At 53.8% G+C, this 27,989-nt stretch overlaps 1 protein-coding gene across 2 annotated transcripts; it reads left to right on the top strand.

Annotated features, from left to right (window-relative positions):
- GPR68 (G protein-coupled receptor 68) lies at positions 1-27,166 on the top strand. Of its 2 annotated transcripts, none has more exons than XM_042940686.1 (2): positions 1-35; positions 25,854-27,166. In XM_042940686.1, exon 2 carries the CDS (start codon positions 25,990-25,992, stop codon positions 27,070-27,072), a length of 1,083 nt encoding a protein of 360 aa, XP_042796620.1. In that variant the 5' UTR covers positions 1-35; positions 25,854-25,989; the 3' UTR covers positions 27,073-27,166. The 2 variants fall into 2 exon arrangements, with proteins under 2 accessions (XP_042796620.1, XP_042796619.1); XM_042940685.1 differs by lacking the exon at positions 1-35 and adding an exon at positions 17,467-17,766.
- The last annotated feature ends 823 nt before the right edge of the window (positions 27,167-27,989 follow it).

The raw sequence follows: 27,989 nt of genomic DNA, 5'->3' as shown, positions 1-27,989 counted from the left end.
GCGATCCGGCCTCCTGCGCCCGGGACCCGAGAGAGGTGAGTGCGCCCCGGGGCAGCGCGGGGTTGGGCCGGGACGGCGGGGCAGGCAGCGCGCGGATGACGGCGGCCCGGCCCAGGGGAGCACGGACCTTCAGCAAGGCCGGCTCCCTGACATCTCCTGCGGCGGAAAATTCAAAATCCAGTCTCCAGATAAAGGCCTTAGCGGGGAGTGGAGGAGGAGGAGGAGGAGGAGAAGGGCTGGGAAGTAGGTCCGTGTCATCCCAAGGTCCACACTGATAGTGCTTTGGGGGCCCAGGGACCTATCAGGAGAAGGTGTGTCACGAGAGGGGGCGTTTGGGGGTGCAGAGGGCCGGAGGGGGCCGCCCTGCCCAGGGCCCCCGCGGTCCCCGCAGATTTCAAAAGTCCAACACCATCCAGGTCCCCGGGACACACACCCTGACCCTGCATAAGTGCAGCTAAGACCCAAGGAAGTGCGCCGTGGGCGGAGTCCAAGGACCCGGTACCAGACTGGAGACTTTCCTGATGGGGGGGGGGGGGGGGGGGCGGGGAGGAGGGGGCAAACTAACGTCTCCCGAGTGCCTGCTGGTGCCTGGTGCTTCTCCAGGAGCATCTCCACTGTCTGTCTCCGCTCTTCCCCCATCCATTCCCTATGGCCCATTCAGCAGCCCCACATGGAGGGAGCTGGTCCCCGCCCCCCTGCCAGTACAACTCACACTCTGGAGAGACAGATCCACCTTGTTTCTCTTTCCTGCCCCAAACGATCAGAATCTAAGGGGACACTCGCCACCAGCAATATGCCCTTGGACTAGTGAGAAATTCTTAAGCCCCCCACCATCAATACTCAAAGGACCCCTTCTGTAGCCACAGCATCATAAACACCAGTCACTGGGAGGAATTCCAGGATGCTCCTGCCCCCTTGTGGGTTTCAGTTTAGAAGTCACCTCTTCCAGGAAGGCCACCTTGACTGCTGTCCTCTTGATCAGATGCTCTGGGACCTTGGGCTCCCACAGTATGGCCCTCCTGCCCTTCATCCTGTGATCATAGCTGCTCTCAGAGTATTGTCATTGCCGTATCACTCCCAGCTTTCCCTCCTAAGTCAGTTTCAAAAACTCAGCCACTCTAGTTCCATGTTAGTATATACATAACATTTTTCTTGATTTTACTTTGGAAACTGGATTGCAGAACCTCTATTCAGGAAATAGAAACTTTTCTCTGTTGGTCATCTCTTCTCTCTGGCCAGCCCTCACTGGCCCGGATGGCCCCTGAGTGGCTCTTTCAGGGGCACAAGGCAAAAAGTTACCCAGAGGTCCCCTGAGCCTCCCCCTCGGTCCAGATCCCATGGGCATCTTGGCTCTAGCACCGTCTCCTCCTGCCCCTCACCCTGGTTCCTGCCCCACCAGCTGGCCCCCCGGGAGCTCAGCTCCTCCCCTCACATCCACTTAGCCACACAAGCCTGCATGACAAGTGGAGGACGGCATGCAGGCCACTCACTGTCCCCTGGCTGTCTCCTGCTCCTCTCCAGGCTTCTTTTCTTCCCGTCCAAAAAGGCACACTGAGCAGTTTACTGTGCCCCCTGCCTTAGCAGATGGACCCCAGGCTCCTCTCCTTGTAGCAGCCCCGCCCCCCTCCACGAGAATCCTCTTAGAGAATCTCAGCCTCTCAGTGGCCACCCAGTTTCCACTCGCTGTCCCCAGCACCGCACACAGCCCAGAATAGGATCTGGAAGTTCTAAGGAGTCAGGCCCATCGCTGCCCCGGGCACACACTGTGTGCCCCTCTTGGTGTTCAGCTGGACCCCAGTGGTCAACTCCGGGATAGGAGGGAGAACCCCTCACTGACTTACGGTTCCATCCACTTACGTACAGTTCTTTTTCAAAGGAAATTGTGTTCCGCTCGCAGAAGTGGAAAACCAGTACCCTCTGCCACAAAATGAAGGTAATTAAACCAATAAAAACAAGGAAAACCAAGAAGTGTTGTTAGACTTCAATGGGCACCTGTTGCCTGCATAGCACACCCGAGTCTAGCTCTCCAGGTTACAAAGCGAGATTAATAAGAATTAAAGAATTCAAGACACACTAACACCCAGCTGAGACTTTCTCCTTAGTGCAGGAAGACGAGCTAAGGGAGAATTAGCTAGAGGTGCCTGGTGGCTCAGCCAGTTAAGCATCTGACTCTTGATTTCAGTTCGGGTCATGATGTCACAGTTCGTGAGTTCAAGCCCTGATCATCGGGTTCTGCCCTGAGGGTGTGGATCCTGCTTGGGATTCTCTGCCTCTTTCTGTGTTCCTCTCCGTCTTGTGCTCTCTTTCTCTCTCTCAAAATAAATAAAACTTTTTTTTTTAAAGAAAGAATTGGATAGTGAATAATAAAATATATGGCTAAACTACTCTCAGTCAGCACCTGCTGAGAGTACAGAGCACCACATAGAGCCTGAAGTGATACGGAACAAGCCTTCAGTTTACCTATCCTGGAAGGGCCACTTCCTCCAGGAAGCCCACCCAGATGTGCTTCCTTAACAAGCTGTACTCGTCCTGCTGTAAGGGTTGTTATATGCTTTACTATAATGGGATATTGGCTTCTACTCCCACTGTAAGTCCCATAAGAACCCCTGCCAGGTCTGTCTCAGTCACTTACTATCCAGGTATCTATCCCCCACAGGGCCTGGAGCACAAGCACTGAATAGGAAGATGAATGAGTAATGATTGAATGACTGTGTTGACCTCCTTGACTTCGGTCCCCCTGGGCCTCTTCCCACAATGCCTTTCCTTCCTCCTCCTCCTCTTCCCTGTCCAAACCCCACACCTTTCATCCTTCAAGGCCCACCTGAGGGTCTAGATTTTCCAGGAGGCCTTTTCAACCCACTGAGCCCACCGGGATGTGTCCTGCCCTTTTGTATTCAATCCCTGGCAGTGCCTGTGCCCAGAGGAAATTCAGTTCCATGGTCCAAGGTGTTCCCCACACCTGCACGGGACAAGCAGAGTGGGTGACGTCACAGATGCTTCATGTCTACTGTGGAGTGAGTCAGCGTGGTTCTTCCCTCAGGGATGCAGCTGAGTCGGGTCTCGGCAGCTGTATGAGTTCCCTGCTGCTGCTGTAACAAATTACTACAAGCTTGGTGGCTTAAAACAACGCAAATTTAGTCTTGCAATCCTTGAGGTCAGAAATGGGTCTCATTTCCTTTTTCAGTTTCTAGAAACCTTGTAGAGGCTGCCTGCATTTCTTGGCTGGTGGTCAACTCCCATGTTCAAAACCAACAAGGGCTGGTTGCGTCTTTCCTACCTGTGGAAATTCCAGGATACTCTCCCCATCTTGAGATCCTTAAATTAATCACACCTGCCAAGTCCCTTTTGCCATAAAAGGGCAACACAGTCACAGGTTCCAGGGATCAGGACACGGACATCTTTGAGGAGGGGCATTATTCTGGCTGCCGTAATCGCTGTCCCTGGTGGTCAGAGGGCACTGTGGCTGGTGGTATAGTAATAATAATTGACATTTACTGAACACTTACTCGGGCCACAGACCGTTCTGAACGCATCACCCAGCACTCTGAGGTAGGTGCCATAGTTACCACCTTCACGGTACAGGTCAGGCACTGGGAGGTTAAATAACTTGGCAAGTGGCAGAGCTGGGATTTGAACCCACGCAGTCTGGCTCTGGTGCATCCTCCTGACCTTGGGGCTACACTCCCTCCCTGTCACCATTCTCACCTCCAAGATACCAGCCAGCAGCCTGCGAGAGGCCAGGCAAGGTCTGAAGCCCAACAACAGGAGAGGGAGAGTTTTCACCAAGATTTTCTGGGTGAGGCCCCATCTCTGGCCAGTCCCCTCCCATTTCAGCCCTCTCTCACCCCATTAGGGGTACCTAAGCCTATCTCGGGGAGCTGCAGGGAGCTTCCGATGGTTCTTTTTAGGGGCTTCAGGCAGGTGGCCCTGGAAAAGCTCCTGGGTGCCAAGTACCAGTCAAATTCACCTCTGCCCTCCCCCCACACCCCTCCCCCAGGCATACAAGCCCCATAGAAGGCAAGTCTTATACAACAAACCAAAGAAACGAAACCACATTTCCCCAGCTCGCCATTACAAAGAAGCCTGTATATCTGAGCCAGAGGAGAACACGGAAGCCTTCCACAGGCACTCGGTGAAGAGGGGTGCCCTAACATTTATTGAGCGCCCACTAGGGGCAGGCATATTTCCAAGAGTTTTATACTCAGTAACTCATTTAATACAACAACCCTATGAGGTACTGTTATTATCCCCATTTCACAGATAAGGCAACTGGGGCAGAGAGCGGTCATGTGACTGTTCAAGGTCACACAGCCAGTATGAAGATTCAGTCCATTCTCCATGAACAGGAGAACCAAGGCAGAGGCTGGTCAAGGCTGGCTGAACAGTCCCAGCCTGACTCCCTGTATTTCAGTTGGCCAAGCCCCTTTTGTGCCTTCCCAGCATAACCTGCCCTCTTTGCACTTGCTAGGCTGGGCCCCTGGTTTCTATGACAATATATTTCTTTTTTTTTTTTTTTAATTTTTAATGTTTATTTATCTTTGAGATACAGAAAGAGACAGAGCACAGGTCGTGGTGGCGGGGAGGGGCAGAGAGAGAGGAGACACAGAATCCGAAGCAGACTCCAGGCTCCGAGCTGTCAGCACAGAGCTCAATGCAGGGCTCAAACCCATGAACCATGAGATCAGGAACTGAGCTGAAGTCAGACACTCAACCGGGTGAGCCATTCAGGTGCCCCTGTGACAACACATTTCTTGAGAACACTTTTATATTTCATCCTCACACCAATCTTTTTTATCACCCCCATTTTATTTATTTATTTATTTATTTATTTATTTATTTATTTATTTATTATTTAGAGTAAGCAGGGTTGGGGCAGAGGGAGAGAGGGGTAGAGAGAATCCCAAGCAGGCTCTGCACTGTCACAGAGCTTGATGCAGCCCCAGAACCCACAGGTTTGGGATTTGAACCCGGACATTCAGATGCTACCCCCTCTCCCAGCCCCCAAGCCTGAGCAAGCCCAGCCTGAAGGCCTCCGCCGGAAGTCTGTAGCCTGGCATGCGACATGGGTTCCCCAGCTCTCCAGATGTGTGTGCTTGCACTTCAGCTGGACTTGTGCTGTCTTCTCCACCAGCCTCAGAGTTTCCTGCCTTTGGGTGTCTCCATTAGTCACACTCCGTCTGAGAGCCTGGGGATTGTCTGAGTGGGAGCGGAAACAACGTCGTATTAATCAGGTCAGTCTGATTAATCAGTTCAGGCCCGAGCCTGCCGGAGTGTGGTTGATGCCAGAAAAGATAATTCGCAGAAAAACCAGCTTCTTGCTGCTTGAAACTGTCCTGGCAGGAGCATGACTCCTCAGTGACAAACATTTCTCAAAAGGAGAGTCACACATACCCAAGTGAATAGCCAGGAAGCTCACAGCCACAGGCAGCACAGGGCAGGGGAATCTGCAAGAGGCAGCCATGTGCTATTGACGTAGCAGAGTGAGGAAGCAGGGACTCCTTCAGGGGATAAAGACAGATTTCCTCTGAGGCTGGCCAGCTGTGCTCATTGGAAGAACGAACTGGAAAAACAGTAATTTTTTTAAAGTAGATAATCTGTGCACATTCTAAATATGCGCATATTCTTCCATTAGTGTGAGTTTGCAGTGAAGACGCATCTGGCCTGTGCACTTTTGTGTCACTCAGGGTCTTGGCAGGAAGCGGACGCAAGGTCAAGCAGGGTGACCGAGGAGAGGTTAATACAGGGGACGGTTTTTAATGATGTGGGGATAGAGTTAAGGGAACCAGCGCAGGAGTCTGCAGCACCCTGGGCCTGGCGTCGTCACTGCCCCAGGCTGGAGGGGGCAGAGGAAGAGCAGAGTAGGACAGGGACTCCGGCAGGAGCTAAAAGGAAGCAGCCAACCTGAAGCTACCCTGGCAGGGGGATAAATACTCCCTCCTCCTCACTCTCTTGCCATCTTCTGATCCCAGTTAGTGCTTCCCATTGGCCAAACCCAACAGAAGCCAGAGGGCAAGGGAGGCCGGTGATCCGATCCAGGGAGCAGGATGGAGACGGGTGGACAGTGGATCTGGATGGGCCGATAAAAAGTCCTCGGCACTTTTCTGGCCCTCAGGAAACGATCCCTTTCAACCATCCCATCAGCTGCCATTTCCGGGCCCTTCAGCGGCCTCCCTAACCCAGACACTGGGAAAATGCAAATGCCGAGACCGAAATCCCATGAGAGACTGGAAAAGAAATGGACGTGAACGTCACTTATGCCAGGTATGGAGAAATTCTGACCACGTCTCCGGAGTCCAGCCCATTGTGGGAGATGATTGCTGTGGGCAAGGAAGATGGTTATTAGCGCGGTGTCTCAGATCAGCATTCCATGGGCCGTAATTTGCCATTCCCTGGGACCAGGAAGGTTCTGGAAAACAATGCATGCTTCATTTTAACATGGTGAGCTGTAGGTTGTTTGCAAGGCCAGTGCCAGGTTTTGTTTACAAAACAACAAATTCTACTGCTCCTGCCAATGACTGGGCAGCTTGACATCAAGAAAGGGCAGAAGTCGAGCCAGAAGGTGACGTTGCAGGCAGGGCGACGAATCTCTTTGCTTCCCCAAATCTAGCATCTTCTTAGGGAGAGCACAGCCAGAGATGCCAACCCCATCTTCCACAGGCCGATTCTGGATCTTTCAGTGAGTAGTATAGGTGCCATGCTGTTCGGTCTCTAAAGACTAAAGCATGAATCCAAACAGAGCTTTGCTTTAATCGAAGAGTATTTATCCTCGTGAGAGGTTCTGTGTTTGGAGGTCTGTAAGCAGAGACTGTGTGCTAGAAAAAGGCAGGGAGAGAGGGCCACCAGACACTGCCACACCGTTCCAACTCCAGGGGACACCATCCGGTCGGTTCCAGTGTGTATGGGCCCCCCGGAACCGTGCGTCGTGGCAGCCCGGACAGGATTCCCTTGGTAATAACCTTTCCACATGGCATGCGCGGTTTGTACCCCTGGAAGCCAGAATCCTGCATCTGGCAACTGACGATGGGCTTTAGAACACCCCACTCCTTTCCTGGGGGACGGGACACGATTGCTGCAAGAACAGCTTCCCTTAAGACTCTCTCAAGTCCTGCTTCAGACACTCAGAACCGAGTGGCCTCAGGTAATTCACTGAATCTCAGCTTCCTGATCTGTAAATTGGAGAGAATAAAACTACTTGGAATTCAAAGAGAGCAGCGTGCATAGGCACTAAGGACAGTAAGCATTCAAAAGACAAGAGCCGTGTAGAAGAGGGTATTGGGAGGAGACAATAATAACAGCTAACATCTACCGAACCCTAATATCTGCTGGGTGTCGAGCTAAGGGCTTTGCCTGATTTAATTGTGAAATCGTTTCAACCCCCTTTTGAAGGGGTGTCCCCATTTCGCACGTGAAGAGCTAGGCACAGAGAGGTTAAGGGACTTCTCCAAGGTCACCCTACTGATAGGTAGCAGAGCTAGGACTCTAATTCAGACACTGGCTTTGGAAGGCAAACTTTTTTTTTAAATTTATTTATTTATTTTGAGAGAGAGAGAGAGAGACAGAATCCCAAGCAGGCTCCGCAATATCAGATGTGAGACTCGATCTCACTAACCGGGAAATCATGACCTGAGCCGAAATAAAGAGTCAGACACCTAACCCACTGAGCCACCCAGGGTGCCCCTGGAAGGCATACTCTTTAACAAGTACTCTCATCCCGGCAACTTTTGAAAAGCATATGTGCATTTTTATGGCCTGAATAGTTAATCCAGAAAACTCCATGTGTGAAGATGTTGCAAGAAGGAGGAAGATGTCGCACCAGGGGCCCCATCCAGCCTCTGCTTCCCCTGCCTTTCCTGCTGAGGTGTCCTCTGCCCTCTTGTTCACTGTCCATCTCCCTCCAGAGACTCCCCTAGGGGCCAGGTCACAAAGTGAGCAGCTTTGAGCCACCCAGAGGGGTTAGCAGAAGGTGAGATATCTCTCCATCTCTTTACGTCCCCTGCCTGCTCTCTGACTGCCCTCAGTCCTAACCCCTGACCGCCGGTCCTAATGACCAATGGCACAAGTCTGCAGACTCCCGCAGTGACCATTCCCAGACACTCAGTTCACAAATAGGAATGGGGTGCCGTCCTCTGAGCCAGGCGCTGGGCCGGGAGTGAGAGTCCTACAGAGAGACGTCTGTGCGCCAATGACCCCCGTGGACGGTGCAAAAGACGCTGAGAAGGGGTCAGGGGAGCAGAGCACAAATTGCCTGGAACAGTTGTCAAGGCCTGGTAGCAGAAGTGACTTCTGGGTCTTAAAACTGGGGCTGGAGTTCAGAAGATGGGGACAGGAGTTCTTGTGGGTGGAGGGGGACACAGGAGTTGATGTGAAGGAGCAGAGGTGCTGAGGGAACAGCTAAGGCTGGCTTGGCACAGACTGCTGGCTCTGGGCTCACCTGCCTGAGTTTGAAACCCACTGCCTCCACTTATTACCCGTGTGACCTTGGGCTCATTACTTGACCTTTCTGTCCCTTATTCCCCCATGTGCAAAATGGGGGTGATAATACTATGTACCTAATAGGGTCATCTAAGCCCTTGGCACAATACCACAAGCCCTGGCTGCTGTTTTTGCTGTTATCCCTGAGCCCGAGGGGCAGAGGGGGAGACTGACTGCCTCCTCGACTTCCCTCCTTGACCTCCACAGCAGGAGGTCTGTGTTGTGACTCAGGCACACTCAGGCCCTGGGAAGCACCAGCACCGGAATCCAGGAAGCAGCAAACCTAAGTGCAGACTCCTGGAGGGGGGCGCCCCGCTGAGGTCAGGGGAGGTGCCAGGGGAGGTGCCGAGAGGCTCAGGGCGGCAACGCGGTACCGCATTTACTGAGCGGCTACCGATGTGCTGGCGCTGAGGATAAGGACCCGCAAAGTACAGGAAGGTCGCTTCATGGACTCTTCTCTCAGCTTCCCCAGGGATGTGGCTGGAGAAGGAACCTTGTCCTTCTGCAGCCAAGACCAGTCTGGCCCACCCTGGCCACCCAGAGTCTGTTCCGGGGACACGGTTGTAGTGGGTGGGGAGTGCTGTGCCTCTAGGACAGGTCTGAGCCACTGCGGTTCCTCCTGGCAGGCGCCTAGCCTGTGGCCTGCGGTCAGAAAGGCTGGGTAAGGACCCGGCAGGGCTGGGTGTGCCCGACCGTCAGGAGCGGGAAAGGGGGAGAGGATAGAGGAAATCAGGGCACAACGAGGAGGAGGAGGGCCCGGCCAGGAAGTGTACCCGCCAGTGTTCCCAGACCACCCCTGCCAGCAGTGCCCACCCTGCTTGCTGGGCGTCAGCCCTAGGAGGGGGCGCCGACAACGCGCGGGGTGACTGCGACCCACACGCGGGCCCTTCACCGCGCAGGTAGGTCCCCCACCCCCGTTGCGCCCCCCCCCCCCCACAGCTGGGCCTCTTCCTCTCGCCAAGGTCGTGGGGTCCCTGGCGCGCCCGCAAACTGCTTGCGGACAGCGGCCGCGTCCTGGGCACTGGCAGCCAGTTCCCCGCCTTCGCCGAAGCGGCCCCACGAGCGCGCGATGACGCTTCGGGCCACCTGTGCGTGCGCGGAGCGCAGCCACCAAGCGTGGGAGCGACCTCGTGTGCGCGGGGGATGGGGGGGCGGGGGGCAGAGCACGGGGCGGGCACGTGCGGGAGCGGCCGGGTGTGCGCGCGCCGGGCGGGGCGGAGGCGCCCAAGTGCGGGCGCGCCCTGGGCGAGCAGTACCGGCAGACGCGGCTGCGGCCAGGCCCCGCCTGGCCTGGTGTCTGCCTCTGAGCGCCGGCGCGTCCCGGCCCCCCTCCGCGGTAGAGTGTCTCCTCCCGCGGTAGCTGCCTGGGTTAGCAGCCACCCCCTCGGCTGGCTCTGTGGCCACCTGGTAATTAACACACACACACACACACACACACACACACACACACACACACACACACACACACAGCTAACCCTTCTTTTCCCAGAGCTCGGCAGCACAGGGGACCCAAGATTCAGCGTGGGCCAGGCTTTCCCTTCCTTCCCCCAGGCCTGCGCGGTGTCTTTTACGTGAAGGGCAGGTGTCCGGCACAGGGAAAGCTTGTCTGCGATTGGCCGAAGGAGCGCCCGGTTGAGGTTGGCAAGGCCACCTGCCTGGCAATCCGTGGGCCCGGGTACTCCTCAAGCTGGAGAACAGTGACGCGTTGGCCAAAAGGCACAGGAAGACACTTTGGGATTCAAGAGGAGAAAAAGAGGAGGGAGCACTGATTTGGAGCCAGAGGCAGGTCACTTCCTGTGGCTGGGCCCCTGTCAAATGGAAATAACTACTTTAGTGAGGACAAAAGAGATGTGAGAATGTTACAGATCTGAGATGGTGAGATTGTGTTGTTCTCCCCGCAGGTAAGCTTCCAAAGAGAGGATGGTGGAAAAAGGATTCCTAAGCTTAACAGGGGATGCCGGGCTGGAACAGTGTGGATGCTATAATGAGAGCTCAGTTCCAGAGCGAGATGACGGGAGTGCAAATCTCAGCTCTTACTCTTAGGAGAGTGATCACCTTAGCAAATCAGCTACCCTCTTTTTAAGCCTCCGTGTGATTTTCTACGAAATGGGCATGATAGTTGAGCCTACTCCCTAGGGTGTTACGAGATCATACTGGAGAAGATCTCGCCTTGAAAGCCTTGCAGAGCCCCTGAGTGTTAGCTAGGAGTCTTATTATTACCGTCAGGTTGCACCCTTCTGGGTACAGTGCACACACCATAGGGAGAGAAGACTCAGGGAAACGGTAGAAAGCGGGTTTTATCTTTCCTAGCTGGCCGGTCTCAAACAAGATACCTTACCTCTCTGAGCTTTAGTATGTCGTGGGAAAAATGGAGATTATTATATCCACCTCACAAAGTTGTTATAAAAGTTAAAATAACCATATGAGTGAAACCAGCACATGATAAGCCCTCACCTGATTTTGGAGAAAAAGAATACTTGTGTTCCAGTTTTTACTGCTGCCTAACACACCAGTTTAAAGATAATGGCTTAAAATAACAGTACTCAGCTATTTTGCTCAGGAAGCTGTGATTTGGGCAGGGTTTGGTGGGCGTGGCTTATCTCTGCTCCTTATTGCGTCAGCTGATACGGCGGAGCTGGCGCCAGAGAATCTTCTTCTGAGATCACACATTTGTGTGATCCTGGCTGCCAGCTGGGACTGGGGCTAGGGTCTTGGTTCCTCTCAATGGGGCCACTCCAAGAGGCTGCTTGGGCCTCCCCATGACATGGCGCCCAGGTTTCAAGAGCAACTCTCCCAAGTGATAGGAAATGGGGGTTTATAGTCTCTTCAGCCGTGGACTGAGAAACCAGCACAGTGTGTTTCCACTTCATTCTACTGACCATGTAGCCACAGAGACCACCACCATTCAAGGGGGAGGGGACTTAGACTCCATCTCTCAATGAAAAAAGCATCAAACGATTTCCAACTATCTTGACTGTACCACAACTTGAAAGTCTTTTTTTAATTTTTTCTGGGTGCCATGGTGACAAATTAATTCATCCTCGCAAAGGAGAAGACCAGCAGAGATCCAGATATCCATAACGAGGGCCTTATCACAGAGCCTGTTTCGGTCACGGTCACTTTCTTGGGGCCTGGTTCCGGAATGAGGGAGCAGGCCTCCTATACAGTGGCTTCTCTAGGATCTGTTTCCCGGGAACCTCTCTGCTAGCCCCTTGTCTTTAAAACCGGAGGGAGAAGCCAGGCAGGGGATAATTTGGATTCAGAAAAGTAGATTCTAGCAGGTGGCCCAGGCTGAGTATAATGAACATCTATGTAGCGCTCAGTTCCCTGGAGAAATCTGTTTGTTTTTCACGAGGGTTGCTGCTTGGGTGCTTGGGGAGTGACTGTTGTCCTACATTATTAGGTTATTAACTGATGGGTTGGAGCCCCGGGGGGTGGGGAGGCAGGAGGCCAGAGAGGGCAGCAGGCCCTAGGAGTCGCCATGGCAACCTTCAGGTCTGTGGTTTTGTGCTTTGGCTCCAAGCAGGAAGGATGTCCCAGACGGCTGAGACCTTCTCAGAAAGACCACAGACTCTCCAAAGAGAGACCAACGTCTCTCTTTCGGCAGTAGGTTTCCACCGTGATGCATTCTCACACGTGGCCACCCACCAGTGTCTTCAGAGTCGAAACCAACCCTCTTTCTGTGGCCTGCCCCAGTCTCTTAGCTCCTGACTTCAATTTCAGCCACACTGGGCTGCAGAAAGAAACGGATTTTAGATTCATTTATTCATTCAAGCATTCAACACATTTCTGTTGTGCGTTTATTTTGGGCCAAACCACCTTCTCCCTAAGAGAGAACAGAACCGACCCGGCTCCTCCTTCCGCACGGGCTTACTGTCTGGAGGTGGAGGTGGGCATTAGCACATAATCATACAGATTCCCATGCACTGCATTGATAGTTACTAGAATACAATGAATTTATTTTTTAAATATTTTATTTATATGGTTTTTTTAATTTTGGAAAAAGAGTGCAAATGGGGGAGAGGGGCAGAAAGAGAGGGAATGAATCTTTTTCTTTCTTTGTGTGTGTGTGTGTGTGTGTGAGAGAGAGAGAGAGAGAGAGAGGGCGCAAGTGAGTGAGGGGCAGAGAGAGAGAGAGAGAGAAGCAGGGCTTGCTCGAAGCCAGGCATGTGTTCACCTGAAGCGGGGGTTGAGCTCACCCAGTACAGCACTTGGACTCATGAACCGTGAGATGGTGACCTGAGATGAAGTCAGATGCTTAACCGACTAAGCCCCCCAGGGGCCCAAAAATACAGTGGATTTAGACTTGACTTGAATCCCGGCTCTGCCAGCCCTGTGACCCTTGGTGTGTTCGGTGGTAAAGCCGGGATGATAATATTTACCTCCCAGGGTTGCTGCAAGGCATCAGCAAGGCATGTTGTGGGATACACAGAGCCTCGCACATAGCGGTAACTCTGAGTATGTAAGCACCCGCCCGGTGTCCCCTCGTCCGGTGCCTGTTTGTCATTTGGAACTCATTGGCCGCCTTCTTTCTGTATGGAGAGCCCCGGTCCCAGCTCCCTGGCAGTCACAGTCCTCCAGCTGGCCAAGGAAGGATGAAAAGAACCCAAGGAGGGATGTGTGCAGCACATTAAGCTGGGCCTGAAAGCCGTGGTTCTCGGACTTTGGCGTGTGTCAGAAAAACCCAGAGGTATTGCTCAAAGTGCCGCCTCTTGGACCTCATCCCTCAGTGATTCTCAATCAGTGACCCAGGGCAGGGCCTGGGAATACTGATGCAGGTTTGCTGGAGCTCCCCGGGGAAACGGGATTGGGCCTGAAAGACTAGGGAGCAGAGGCCGGGAAGTGGGTGGGCCCTGTGTTGGGACTCAGAGCGAGGGTGATGGGCCTTCTCCCTTCCTTCACACTTCGGCCACCTCTGCCCACCTCACCCGCCCCGCCCCCCCCCCCCCCCCTTCTCTCAGGGCACCAGCTCAAAGCCCATCCGCACCCAGAGGCTCTATCCCAACTCACCACAGATGGCTCCACGTCTCACAGATGGCTCCATCATTCACGCCGACATTCCAGAAGCACTGCTCTATAGGGTTTTAGATAAGTGCGATGTGGTGGTGTGGTCAGCAGAGATAATGACCCTCAAATGATGTCCAGTTCATAGTCCCTGGAGACAGTGAGTATGTTACCTTACACGGCAAAGGGAGATTAATTAAGATAGCAGGTAGAATCAAGGTTGCTAATGGGCTGACCTTTAAATAAGGAGACTGTCCTGGATTATCCAGGTGGGCCCAGGATGATCGCAAGGGTCTTTAAAAATGGAGGAGGGGAGCAGCAGGGTCAGAGTCAGAGAAGAAGATGTGAGGCTGGGAGCAGAGGCCGCGGTGACGCAGTGCGACACGAACTCAACCCGCCACTGCTGGCTTGGAAAACGAAAGCCAAGGGATGCTGGAAGCCTCTAGAAGCTGGAAAAGGCAAAGAAATGGATTTCCCCTAGACCTTCCGGAAGAAATGCAGGCCTGCCAATACCAGTGAAACCAATGTCAGACTTCTGACCACTAGACTCTAAGACAAGAAATTTGTGTTGTCTTAAGCCACTAAGTGGGTGGTACTTTGTTCTGGCAGCAACAGGAAATTCATACAGTGGTCAAGAGTCATTGGTGCCAAACAGCTCTACTCTTTCCCAGCTATGCGACTCGGGGCGAGTTGCTGGCATGCTGGGTCTCCGTGGACCGAGACAGGGATAACCCTGGCTCACAAGGTTGGTGCCAGCATTAACACAGGAAGCATCTGAGAAGTGCTCATCCCAGGTACTAAGCACATGCTTCCACAATGGCAAGGACTATGCTCTTTGGCCCTATGTTGCCTCCACTTCTTCTCTGACCCCACCAGGGCCGTGGTGCCAGGTGCTCTGGAAGGTTCTCTGCTGGTTCTTTTCCTTGGTCCTTGGAGCCATCCTTACTTCACACCTGGCCACCTTTGAACCTGCAACAATATCGCACCATGTGTTAGCTCCCCTGATGTAAGCCTGTGCTTACAGCCTTGCTTACAGCCTGTGCCGCTGATATAGAAGGCCTGGGGAAGGCCAAGGCTGGCCTTCAAGACACAAGTCAGCAAAGGTCCCTGGTGTCAAACAGCCGATGGCTCATAATAAGACACTGGTACTTGTCAGAGCCCCCGGGGAGCCTCCGAGGTCGTTACCCCAGCCAGCCCCAAATCGGGAGAGTAGCCATGGGGATAAGGTAGTGCACCATAAAAAAATACCTCACCAAGTTGGCCTGCCCACCCTTCACCCTTTCTAGGGGAAAGCGGACCATGGGGCAGGACCTTCTAGCCTGTCACTTCCATCATCACCATCCTCATCACCCCTGGATCCTCACTAACATGGAGGACGTACTGAGTGCCAGGCTGAACCTCATCTCCTTTGGTTCTCACAGAAGGCCAGTGGTCACAGGGTATGCGATTTCTCAAGGTCACATAGCCAGACAGTGGCAGCCCGGGGATCTAACCTGCACAGTCTGGTCCAGAGCCTCTGCTCTTAACCTTCATCCCGTGCCCATGGCATTGCTGCCATGTGCTGGACGGCTTGCATGGTGCCACCAGCTCAGGGCAGACTCTGAAGTCCTCCCTATGATGAGTCTCAGGCTGTCTGGATTCTAAGAGCCAGGGGTGCCCGAGAGCCTTCTTGCCTATGGTCCTGTTGCCCTCAAAATAGCCTCCAGAGTGGCTCAGAAAAGTCCGCCAGCCCCTCAGAGCCAAGGTTGTTGGAGGAGATGTTTATGCTGGGGGCAGACAGGTCTTCCCAGGGCTCAGTCCAACCTTCTGGGGCTGCCATTCTACTGGGGGCCTACAGGGCTTCCTGTCTGCTGTCACTGAGGGCTGAGAGATGGAGACAGTGAATTCAGGTGGCAGGCGTGGTCCAGTTTATGTCCTGTGGCTTTTCAGGATGGAAGGAGACACTGAGGTGGCCCCTAGCAGCCCCTATGAGGTCACCGTACCCCACAGAGCTCAGGCATTCTGGCCCTTCACTAAACTCCCCGTTCTGCTCAGCTGCAGCTCTAAGATACTATCACTTTGGGCTTAAGGACAGAAGTCTGAATGCAAGGAGGCAGTCCGGGGGCTTCTCTTGAGGCTGTGTTTTTATTACAAACTCATTACTTTGTACTTAGTTACAGGTTTATTTAGTGAGGTTTGGGCGACTCGAGGTTATGGGGCCCCTAGGGCCCCTCAGGCCCCTGCTTGATGCTTTGTGTTATCACGCTTTCTAGGCCTTCTTTCCTGTTTTAGGTTCAAGACAAAATCCTGGCAGCAAAGGAGAACACAGCACGGGCTCCTTTTTCTCTTACTGAGTGGGTGTCTCCGAGGATGTGGGCTCAGCTGACTTGAGTAAAACTAAAGCGCCACCCGCCCCCTGTGTGTGCGTGTCCTATTAGGCTGGGCCCCCCTGCAGAAGGAGCCAGAGACATTCTCTCTGGCCTGTGTGTCCACCGGGTGGTCAGGCATTCACCACTAAGTCAACCCTGCCCTCCTCACCCACGCATTCCTTCCTGTGACATCAGGAAACGCCAGCCACGCTTCCGCGGCTCCGGAAGAACATCTGTGTCGAGAAGCATTTGCTCGGAGGGCCCGGGCCCAACCCAGGGGGATTTGTTTTTCCTGAGACCCCTACCGAAACGGTCCCCCCAAAAGACTACAGCGATCCACCCTCTAGAGAGGACGAGTCCCACAGATCACCCAACGGGGCAGGGAGAACGCACTTTCTCAATGACCCCCATGCGTGGCGGACGTTGGCTTTGTGGCCCCAGCAACGTGTCCCATGATGCAGCTTCCAAGGAGAGTTCTTCAAAGGGAGGAGGCTATGCCAAGACAGCATGACGTCTGAAGTCGCCAGCGTGTTCTGAGAAAATCACGGCTCTGTCATTTAGCTGTAAGGCCCCAGTTTAGAGCCTTTGCCCTTCTGTGTCTGAGTGTCCCCATCTGTAAGATGAGGGGGCTGGGCTGCGTAACCTCCAGGGGGGTCTTCCAATCCCGCTGTGCTGACCAAGCTTAGTAAATGCTCCTGAGAGACAGAAGAGCCCGTGAAACCAGAGCCCTGTGCTTGCTCTCTGCTCTGGGCCATGCTATTTTAAAACATCGATGCTTGCCTTCTTCATAGCCCGGAACCTTCCCCGTTGCCCTGGCTCTATCAGTCTGCAGAACAGGATCCAACTTGCCTCCACCACCACATCAGTGCTTCTCCACCTGGCCGCCCACTGGAATTGTCCTGAGATCTTTGAAAAACATTGGTGCTGGCATCTCACCGCCAGAAAGGGTGATTTAATTCATCTGAGGCGGGGCGTGGGCATTAGTATTAATTTTTATAAGTCCCCCGGGTATGTTCTTAGGTGAGTTGCGACCCACTGACCCAGATGTTGGTTGTTTGCCGCTGAAGGGTGACAGCCCGGGGCTGGGGGCGGAAACAGTCCCCTTCCCCTGTCCTTGCCGGCCGTCCCATCGTTCTTGCCGGTGTCCGCAGCATATTCTAGCATTGGCTTGTCTGAACGGCTCAAGCAAGGACTCCTGGGGCAGGGGCTCGACACCCTGTAGCTCCTCTCCTGGTATCTTGTAGGTGCTCAAGGTGGTTTGATGGGTAGAATTAGTGTGGTTAGCTCCTCCTGCACCCCCCACCCCCACCCCACTCCCCAGGACTCTTGCCCCTAACTCAGGCTTTCACATTCCTGGCAAGGTCTCTCCCTGCCCCCCTGGGGTCTGGAAGCATTTGGAGGATGCGGATGGTGGAGGGAGCAGTCCCCCCCTGCTCTCATCCTTGGCTGGCAAGTGTTCCTCGGCAACCACCCAGCCTGATACCGGATCGGAGTTCACATGATTCTGCCTCAGCTCGGGAACGGGCAGCCTCCAGCTGGGATTTTCTAGACCGAGCTGGGAGGTGTGGTCTGTGGGAAATCTCCGGAGGGGAAGCGCGGGTCCTGGCTGCAGAGTGGCCTGCTTGGGGCCCTCCACCAGGCCTGGCAAGGTGGGTCCCGTCTCCTCCCCCGGGACTCTCCAGGGCCAGAGGAAGCCCGGCTATTTGAGGTTTGAGGGCAGTGCTCAGCCGAGTAGACAGTCAGAGAAGAGCCAGATTCCCCCTTTGCTGCCGCTCCCTGCCTGCTCTTCACCTGGCGTCAGAGACCATCGCCTTCCTGGGGTCTGGAGGCTGAGAAGGCGGGGGATCAGCCCAGTTGTTTCCAAACTGAGGATCGTGACTCATTAGTGGGTCAGGAAATCAATTTAGTGTAGAAATGATCAGAGTGCGTCGCAAGTAGTGGGGTAAGTATTGCTTCGGGGAAGTTTTATTCTCTGTATGCAGGTGTGTGTGTGTGATGTCTGTGTGCTTGGTTACAATGTCAAATGTATCCTTGCTATGCTTTGTGGTCAGAAGAGCTTAAAAGGCAGCAAATCAGTGCCGTGATGCCTGGGTTCTGGGTCCTGGATTCAGATTCGCCCGACTTACTGTGTGAACTTGAGCCACTGGCTTAGGCTCTCTGGGCTTCAGGTTCTGTGAAATGGGATAGCAGTGCGAGCCCCACCTGCCCCAGAGCGACTGCCTGAGCCCAGATGGGACTGAACTTCCCAACAGGGACAAGGGCTTGAGAAATGAGATTTTCTCCTTGTTGTTGTTGCCCGAGTGAGGCTGTTTGGGAGCAAGATGGGACTCAGGAAGCCTGCAGCCTGATTTCTACTCCCGTCCCAGAGGGAAATGTCAGCCTCTGAAAGCAGGTGGAAGTTTGACCAGCTAAAGGGAAGGGAAGCTGGGTGCGCAGGAAACTCCCTGCTCCGTGGGCTCGGGGCTCCGTGAGTAGCCGTCTGTGTGCGTGCCTGTGTGCAGCACGCGGAAGAAACGGCGACAGATTAGATCACTGTTTATGCACCGGCTCCAGGCCAGCATCAGGCACCTCCGCCTTCTGGCTGGGGATGTGCAGGAGGCTCTCAGCTTGCGTCAAAAGGCGCTTCCTTCCTTTCAGGGCTAATTTTTCTCGGTCGTTAAGGTCCTGGAAGACCTTTCTCCGTGCCGACGAGCATTTGTAGAAAGATTTGCTTTCAGGGGTCGGTTGTGTCGTGGATAGTCCGTGGATTTCTTAGCTGGATGATGAAGCGTTTGAGGTAGATGCAGAGACTCCTTGTGTTCATTCTCCGCCCCTCCCCCCGCCCCTCGGGCCACCACGGACTGGGCGCACTTTGGGTGCTGAGGACATGGGTGACCCGGTAGACATCTGCCGGGTGCAGGGGAGCAGGCCCGGGAGTAAGCCCGGTGGCCCTCCTGGTGGCATCTGAGGACCGGAGCTTGGCGAAGCCTGGGGGTGGAGGGTGGTTGCTCACGGATCACCGTGATAGACAGAAAGGGGACATGACACAGAGTTCATGTTCACAGAGTTTGGGCCGGTCTGAGCTCCAAACCTAGCCTACCACATCGTAACTGTGGAATCCTAAGCGGGTTGGTTCATCGCTCTGAGCTTCAGTTTTTTCACCTGTCAAATGAGCACTGATGAGAGTGGTATTGAAAGGGAGCGAATGTGCGGAAATGTGCCTGGCACGTCGAGCCCTCTCGGCCGATGTGGCTTGGTTCTTCTATTCCATCTAGGTTTTCCCATTCACGGAACACTTTTGCATCCACTGTGTCCCTTGATTTTTGAGGAGGAAGTTTCTTATGGACACCAGGTAGAGAAGGGACCCTCCTGGCAAGGTGGAGTTTCTATCTGGGGGTACCTGTCCTCAGGAACTGGTAGAAGGGAAGGTTGGCTGTGATAAGACCTGAGTGCAAAAGCTGGACCCTCTGACCAGCTCTGGAGGCTTGAGCAGATGCCAGGCTTCTGAAGAGGAAACCCCAGTAATCCTTCCTCCTTACTTTTCTATTTCTATTAATGATACCCCGCTGTCCCAGCACCCAACCTCAAACCCATCTACCTATCCAGTCACCCATCTATCCATCTCTCTCCCCATTAACCCATCCATCTGTCTACCCCTCACCCATCTAGCTATACTTTTTTTAATTTTTAATGTTTATTTGAGAGAGAGAGACAGAGAGTGAGCAGGGGACAGGGAGAGAGACAGAGAGAGACACAGAATCAGAAGCAGACTCCAGCCTCTGAGCTGTCAGCACAGAGCCCGATGTGGGGCTCAAACCCACGAACTGTGAGATCATGACCTGAGCCGAAGTCGGACGCTCAACCGACTGAGCCACTCAGGTGCCACCCGCCACCATCTAGCTGTTTACATATTCATCCACCCACCCACCCACCCATTCATCCATCTGTCTACCCATTCACTCATTCATTTATCCATCTACCTCCTCATACATTCATTTATTCATCCACCTACCCATCTGTCCACCCATTCACCTATCCACCCACCTAACAAATAATTTTTGAGAGCTTATAAGGACCAAGCACTAAGGAACATCTCAGATTTGTCCCTGACTGGGGTCCCTGCCCCTACCTCCCTTCTAATTAGTTGTCAGTTTCTGTAGCTCCTTCTTGTCTCCTCTCCGGCCATGCTTCCTCATACCTAGACCCAGTCATGCCAAGCTACTTACTCTCAGTTCCCCAAACGTGCCCATTGTCTCTCTCACATTTGGCCTGTTGCACACATTGTTTCCACAGGCAGAAACTCCCTTCTGCTTGGGTAGCCCTTCCCCCTTCTTCTGTCTTAGTCTGACTTGCCGCTCAGGAAGGCCTCTCTGGCTGGGTCAGGTTACCTCCCATGAGCTCCCTTAAAGTCCTGTGCTCTCCTTAGGAGCTGGTCTCACCCGTCTTCTCCGCTGTCTCATGAGAGTAAAAGCAACTTGAGTTTCACTAAGTGACAGTGTCTAGGGCAGTGCCTTCCATACAATAGATACTCAATAAGTGTCTGTTGTATGAATGAATAAGTGAATGGATGGACAGATGGATGGATGCACGAAAGCATGGTTGCATGGATGGTTTAGAGGATGGCATTAAGGGCGGTCAGATGGAGCTAGGAAATCCAACAGGAGGCCATTGTACCGATGCTGGGGGTGAAGTCTTGACCAAGTCAATCTAGGGCATTGGTGTAGGAAATGAAGAGGAAGAGATTGATGTGGGAAATATTCAGGAGTTGAAAATGGTAGAACTGGGTAATTAATTGGATGCTTTGGATGAAGATAAGGGAAGAAGCCAAAGGCCATTCATCTGCACAAGTAGAGATGCCCCTTCCAAGAGGCCGTTAGTGCAGAAAATGATGGAAGGGGGCTGGGCCTCATCATGGAGCATGTCTTGTGAGGCAGCGGGAAGCTGGTTACGTCCACTGTCCGCCTGGTGGGAGGCCTGGAGTCGTCAGAGTGCAGATGGGGTTGAAACCACAGAGGGAGGCTGTCCCACAGAGGCCGTGTGTGGAGTGAAAAGAACAAACCAAATTAAACGTGAGTATGAGGGGGGCTCACAGTACCACCGTGCGCTGCCTCGAGCGGTAGTCATTTGTGCGTGCTGTTCTGTCTTATGAGACTGGAGGCTCCCTGAGGGTGGGAGGAACACAGAGGAACTGGACTCTTGGACAAGCCACTCCATCCCTCAGTGTCCTCTTGCCTAAAATGGGGAAAATAACAGGGCTGTAGTGAAGATGGGTGAGAGGGCAGAGGTGAAATGCTCTGTAAACTGCAGAAGATTTTGCAAATATGAGGTGTAAGAACCCTGACAGATCCAGTCCCTATTTCTTGAGAGAGCGAATCAGGCTGTTGACCTCCCAAAGGCTGCATCCTGGTTCTGCCCATAAGGGTTCTGTTGGGTCGTTAAGTTCCCCTTACAGCTACCTCTGCCTCCCAGCTTGGGAACTCGAGGTATCAGGATACTTATCCTGCCCCTTATCAGGACTCAGATCCCAGACTTTCTAGAGCTTTGAGTGCCTTGCTACTCAGAGTGTGGTCAGCGGGCTGGCATACCAACACCACATAGGAGCATATTGCAAATTCTCAAGCCCCACCTCAGACCCACTGGATTAGACATTCGGTAGGTAAGGCTCAATAATTTCAATAAGGTTTTTTTTTTTTTAAGTTTATGTATTTATTTTGAGAGAAGAGAGTATGAGCGAGGGAGGGGCAGAGAGGGAGGAAGAGAGAGAATCCCAAGCAAGCTCCACACTGTCAGCACGGAGCCCGACACAGGGCCCGAACTCGTGAACTGCGAGATCACAACCTGAACCGAAATCAAGAGTCGGACGCTTAACCAGTTGAGGCGCCCCTCAAAAATCTGTTTTAAACAAATCTTCCAGGTGACTCAGATGCACCTAAATATGAAAACCACGGCTCTGGAACACCCAAACCCACTTTTCGCTACAAGGGAACGTAGGAGGTGTTTTAACCTAAACATAGTAAATGTTTCTTCTCTGCCTTGCACGCTTGAACATTTTTTACTTTGGTTGCCAGAATTCGCTTATTGTTGGCCTAGGAAAGAGGAAGCCACAAGCCATTGCCCCAGCTCCCCCCTCACCCGCCATACACACATATATACACTCACCGCTTATAAACAATAGGCTTCAGCCTGGTGACCTTCCAAAGACCCGACAGGACGTGTTTTTCTTCACGATGGCTTCATTTGCCCTGTTTTGGGGGCATCTGGGGGCCTGTGCTTATAAATGAATTTTATCTTCCTGCGGGTGGACTTTATCTGGACTTTGGAGAACCTGAGGTAAATCTAGAGACGGGGGCTGTCCCGGGTGAGTGCTCTTGGGGACAGTTCAGGGACGTGTCCGGCTGTTGACCTCATATGTAAGCCAGCCGAACTGTGCGTGGGCTTGGGATTCAGGGATAGGAGGGTCGGCAAGTGGAGGGTGAGTGGAACCAAAGTTTGACTCACCGGCCGCGGGCGGAGTTGAAGGGTCACAGGGCTCATCTGCCCCCTTTCCCCCTTCCTCTCACCATCAAAACATATAAGCAAAACCAAAAAAAAAAAAAAAAAAACCACAAAAAGCAAAAAATAAGAAAACACCCTCGTGCACTGTGGGTAGGAATGTAAAATGATGCAGCCACTATGGAAAACAGAATGGCAGTTCCTCAAAAGAATTGAAAATAGAACTGTCCTATGATCCAGGAATTCCACTTCTAGGTGTTGACCCCAAAGGACTGAAAACGGGGACTCAAGCGGACCCTCGGCATCCCTGTTCACTGCAGCGTTATTCACACTGGCCAGTAGGGAGGATAGAAACAACTCCGATGTTCACTGACAAATGAGTGGAAACACAAAAACACAGTACATGCACACAACGTAATGTTGTTCAGCCTTCAGGAAGAAGGAAATCCTGCAGTATACTACCCCATGAATGAACCCGGAGGACATTTTGCTAAGTGACATAAGCCAGACACAAAAAGGCAAACGCCGAACGATTTCCCTCACACGAGGTCCTAGCATAGTCAAATTCAGAGACAGAGAGTACAATGGAGCTTGCCAGGGGCTGGGGGGTGAGGGGAATGGGGTATGGGGTATAGGGGAATGGGAATAGGGTATAACGGATACAGAGTTTTCCAGTTTGGGAAGATGAGAAAGTTCTGGAGACGGGTGGTGTGGTGATGGTTGCATAACCGTGTGAATGTACTTCACGCCGCTTAAAAATGTACACTTAAAAATGGTTAACATGGTACATTTTATGTTATATATATCTAACCACAATTAAAAACAGCGAGAAGCACTCCCCTCCGCCACCATCACTGAGATTCCGGGCTTGTGTCCTGGAAAGGGTGGAGAGGTGAGCCCGACGGGAGTCCTGCCTTCTGGAGACTGACTGAGAGTTCGAGAGTGAGTCTCAGGTGGGGACTGGCTGGCCAGGAGCGGGGACATGGAGTAGGCAGACCTGGGTCCTCCTGCCCACGCTTCCTTCCTCAGGCCTGAGGCGCAGAGAGCTGGCCTTTGTAGCCAGAGGGTGGTGGGGGGGGGCAAGGCCGAGGGAGTCGGGGCCAGATCATGCTGGGCCTTGTAGGTCCCGCAAGGAGTTTGGGCTTTACTGTAGGTGTGATAAGAAGCCATCTCAGTGGGTTTTAAGCAAGGGAGAAGAAGAGCTGGTTATATTTAGAAAGATGGCTGTGCCTTCCATGTGGGTAATGGGCAGGAGCATGAAGGGGAGAGCCAGGGTGGGGTGGGGGGAGCCCCAAGGAGTCCCAGGGACTCCAGGTGAGGAGGGTAGCTTTGGACCAGAACCATCTCCTGCCCATTTAGAGGCAAGAGGCCAGGCAGGAGCCACAACAGAGCTGCAGGAGGGAGATGGCGGTGGGAGGGGGCCTGGTCAGCTGGCGGTGAGGTGGCTGGGGGCAGACTCTGAGGCTTTTCCCTTCTGGGTCCTTGAGTCCCAGATTGACTATTGTTGAGAGACCATGCAAAGGACAGGGTTGATCTGCTGATACTTCAAAATAGCTTAATTCAAATGTTACTCATTCAGAATTTGCAACCATATAAGACTGTATGTTCTCGGGGGGAGGGGTGGTGAAAAAAAATCTGAGCTATTACGATGATTTGTCACCTTCCAAAGGGCTACAGGACACAAAGAGATATGCAATACATATGGGGTATTAAAATTTCATGGAAAGGGGGTGGTTGGGGGAAAAATGTCTAATGAGGGTCTTTGGGAGAATAATTCTTTTTCTTTTCTTTTCTTTTCTTTTCTTTCTTTCTTTCTTTCTTTCTTTCTTTTTCTTTGAGACAGAGAGAGCATGAGAGAGTGAGAGTGGAAGAGGGGGAGAGAGAGGGAGAGGGAGAGAGAGAATCCTAAGCAGACTCCACGCTCAGCACGGAACCCGATACAGGGCTTGATCCCACAACCCTGGGATCATGACCTGAGCTGAAATCAAGAGTCAGACACTCAACTGACTGAGCCACCCAGGTGCCCCCGGGGAGGATGACTGTTAAGCAAAAAGTTGAAACATCCTGATTTAGACTCACAGTGAGATTTTTCACTGGAACCAGGAGTGTTTAATCAATAGAGGAGCTCAGGCTTTTCATTATATATATATCAGATAATTTATAAAGTAGGCTTACAACAACAATTTTTATTCTATTTTGTTCTAATGTATCTGTAAATAGAGCAATAGCTGGGGCGCCTGGGTGGCTCAGTCGGTTAAGCGTCCGACTTCGGCTCAGGTCATGATCTCACGGTCTGTGAGTTCGAGCCCCACGTCAGGCTCTGTGCTGACAGCTCAGAGCCTGGAGCCTGTTTCAGATTCTGTGTCTCCCTCTCTCTCTCTGCCCCTCCCCTGTTCACGCTCTGTCTCTCTCTGTCTCAAAAATAAACGTTGGGGCGCCTGGGTGGCGCAGTCGGTTAAGCGTCCGACTTCAGCCAGGTCACGATCTCGCGGTCCGTGAGTTCGAGCCCCGCGTCAGGCTCTGGGCTGATGGCTCGGAGCCTGGAGCCTGTTTCCGATTCTGTGTCTCCCTCTCTCTCTGCCCCTCCCCCGTTCATGCTCTGTCTCTCTCTGTCCCAAAAATAAATAAAAAACGTTGAAAAAAAAAAATTAAAAAAAAAAAATAATAAATAAACGTTAAAAAAATTTAAAAAAAAAATAGAGCAATAGCATTTTCTTTCTTAAATTCTCAACACGATAAACTTCTTGCAAATACCATCTGTGACTCTGCCTCTTTCCCTCTGGCAAAACAATGCCGTGCATTTTGACATCCATCATTTGATGTGGCCCTGATACTGCCCCTGAGGGAGAGTGCTTCTATCCCCACCTTCTAGATGAGGAAACTGAGACAAAGGGTAAATGCCTTGCCCAGCCTGTAAGCGGCTGACCCCGGCCTCGTGTTCATTTCTGTTGGTTCCCGTCTTGTGCTGTTCCCTGCGCTGGGCCCTCAGTTCTCCAGAGAAGAGGTGAGGGAGCACCTCCTGGGGAGCACCGGGAATCCAGGCAGTGGCCTGAGGGAAGCACGGCCTTTGTTTCTTGCCAGAGCACAAGAGGACGTGACAGGGCCGGGCCCTGCTGTCTGGAGAGGCCCCCAGAAGGGGCCGTGACCTCAGTGTTAACTGCCCTGGTACATGTCTTGGAGCAAGCAGGAAAGATGTGACGGATGCATAGTGCTGTTGTAGAGAATGGCTGGAGCCCTCACTGTCGTGCGTGGGTTGGAATTGAACTTTACGTTGAGCTTCCCTTGGAGGGTTTGTGCTCACAAGGGCTCCTAGCCTTGCTTGCTGCCCCGAGGGACCAGGAAAATAAATAAGGGACGGGAGGCCAGGGAAGGGGGACAGGGAGGCCCAAACCACATTTTACATTTTAGTATCCTGGTGTACCACCCGCTCGGATAGGCTAGTGGAGTTGAGGTCGGTCCGTCTTCTCGATCGGGTGACGCACTTAGAACGGGACCTGGCACACAGTAGGTGCTACAGAAATGTGAGCTGCTGTTATTCCAAGCCTCTCCCGCCTTCAGCTTTCAGGGACTTCCCCGCCACCGAGGAGGCCCAGCCTTTGAACCGGCTTGAGCCGCATCCCGCAAGCAAGATGGCGTCAGAGAGCCCGGCCCCTTCCCCGAGCCCATGAGGGGCGAGGCCCCTTGAGGCCCGAAGATGGGGAACGTCACTGAGAACTCGTCGCTGAGCTGTCCCATCGACCACACCATCCACCAGACTCTGGCCCCGGTGGTCTACGTGGCGGTGCTGGTGGTGGGCTTCCCGGCCAACTGCCTGTCCCTCTACTTCGGCTACCTGCAGATCAAGGCCCGGAACGAGCTGGGCGTGTACCTGTGCAACCTGACGGTGGCCGACCTCTTCTACATCTGCTCGCTCCCCTTCTGGCTGCAGTACGTGCTGCAGCACGACAACTGGTCGCACGGAGACCTGTCCTGCCAGCTGTGCGGCATCCTCCTCTACGAGAACATCTACATCAGCGTGGGCTTCCTGTGCTGCATCTCCATCGACCGCTACCTGGCCGTGGCCCACCCCTTCCGCTTCCACCAGTTCCGCACCCTGAAGGCGGCCGTGGGCGTCAGCGCGCTCATCTGGGCCAAGGAGCTGCTGACCAGCGTCTACTTCCTCAGGCACCAGGAGGTGGTGGAGGACGACAAGCGGCACCGCGTCTGCTTCGAGCACTACCCGCTGGAGCCGTGGCAGCGCGGCATCAACTACTACCGCTTCCTGGTGGGCTTCCTCTTCCCGCTGTGCCTGCTGCTGGCCTCCTACCGGGGCATCCTGCGGGCCGTGCGCCGCAGCCACGGCACCCAGAAGAGCCGCAAGGACCAGATCCAGCGGCTCGTGTTCAGCACGGTGGTCATCTTCCTGGCCTGCTTCCTGCCCTACCACACCCTGCTGCTGGTGCGCAGCCTCTGGGAGGCCAGCTGCCAGTTCGCCAGGGCCGTCTTCAACGCCTACCACTTCGCCCTGCTCCTCACCAGCTTCAACTGCGTGGCCGACCCCGTGCTGTACTGCTTCGTCAGCGAGTCCACCCACAGGGACCTGGGCCGCCTGCGCGGGGCCTGCCTGGCCTTGCTCGCCTGCGCCAGGACCGGCCGGGCCAGGGAGGCCTACCCGTCGGGCACCCCCGACGCCTCGGGGAAGAGCGATGAGCCCGAGTTGCTGACCAGGCTCCACTCGACCTTCCAGACCCCGAACTCGCCTGGAGCGGGCGGGACCCCCGCGGGCGGCTTGGCCTAGCCAGGGTCCCGCCGCCGTGTGGGGCCAAGTGAGGCCTGAGCTTGCCCGCCGCCTGCCGCCCGCGTGGCCAAGCGCAGGTGGGAGCGATGGGCCTGGGCCGCCGTGAGACCTCTCTGGTCCCGGGGAGGGGGGGGGGGCCTCTCTGGTCCCGGGGGGGGGGCTGCTCCAGCTTGCTGAGCCCAGTGGGGATAAGCCCCCATCGGCTGATGGGAGTCGTCTGCGGCCGGCTTCTGGGGAGAGGAAGACAGTGAATTGTCACCTCCAGGAAGTTCTCAAAGACAGGCTGGAGGTGGGGAGGGTGCAGAGCGTGAGGGGTGGGGATTGGGAGATGAGGGGGGGTATCTGGGTTCACGCCTGCCAGGACCTTCCAGGGCCGTTGTCACCGATGACACCTGTCCAAATGCACGGGTGTTTCCTGAGGACATGACACACGAAGGTGTATTGTCATCATTAACACTTGAGCCCCACCCCACAAAGGGGTCGGAAGGGAGATGACCTCCCTGGAGGCCGGAGGGGAGAAGGGAGGTGGGGAGGCGGTCGGGCACTGGCAGCATGTGGTGGGGGGACAGTGAAGGGCATGTCTCACTTTCACAGGACAGGTGAGTGGATTCTACAAGCCCCAGGGCTGATGGAAGACAAATCCCGGGGCTCCCTGGGGCCATGTCTGTGGCCCTTTTAAACAGCCAGTCCTGAAGCGCAGGGCCAGGACAGAGGCCTAAATCCAGTGTGTCTAACCGAGTTCCCAACACACAGAGTTCTAATTATTTTTCTGTTTCCATTTGCCCAGAAGCACCAGAGGCAGATGCCAGGAACCCTATGTGTTTGTGTGTGTGTGTGTGTGTGTGTACGTGCGCGTGCGTGCAAGCATGCATGTGTTCACAGTTAAAATGCCAGGGTCTCCATGACAGCTCTGTGCC

This window comes from Panthera leo, chromosome B3 (assembly GCF_018350215.1).
Source record: "Panthera leo isolate Ple1 chromosome B3, P.leo_Ple1_pat1.1, whole genome shotgun sequence".
Classification (NCBI taxonomy): Eukaryota; Metazoa; Chordata; class Mammalia; order Carnivora; family Felidae; genus Panthera; species Panthera leo.
Note: the sequence above shows the minus strand (reverse complement) of the source record. Positions and strands in the feature narration are given on the sequence as shown.

What these genes read in the sequence shown, in the direction of transcription:
- GPR68 (XM_042940686.1), top strand. Translation starts at nt 25,990, where the DNA reads ATGGGGAACGTCACTGAGAACTCGTCGCTGAGCTGTCCCATCGACCAC.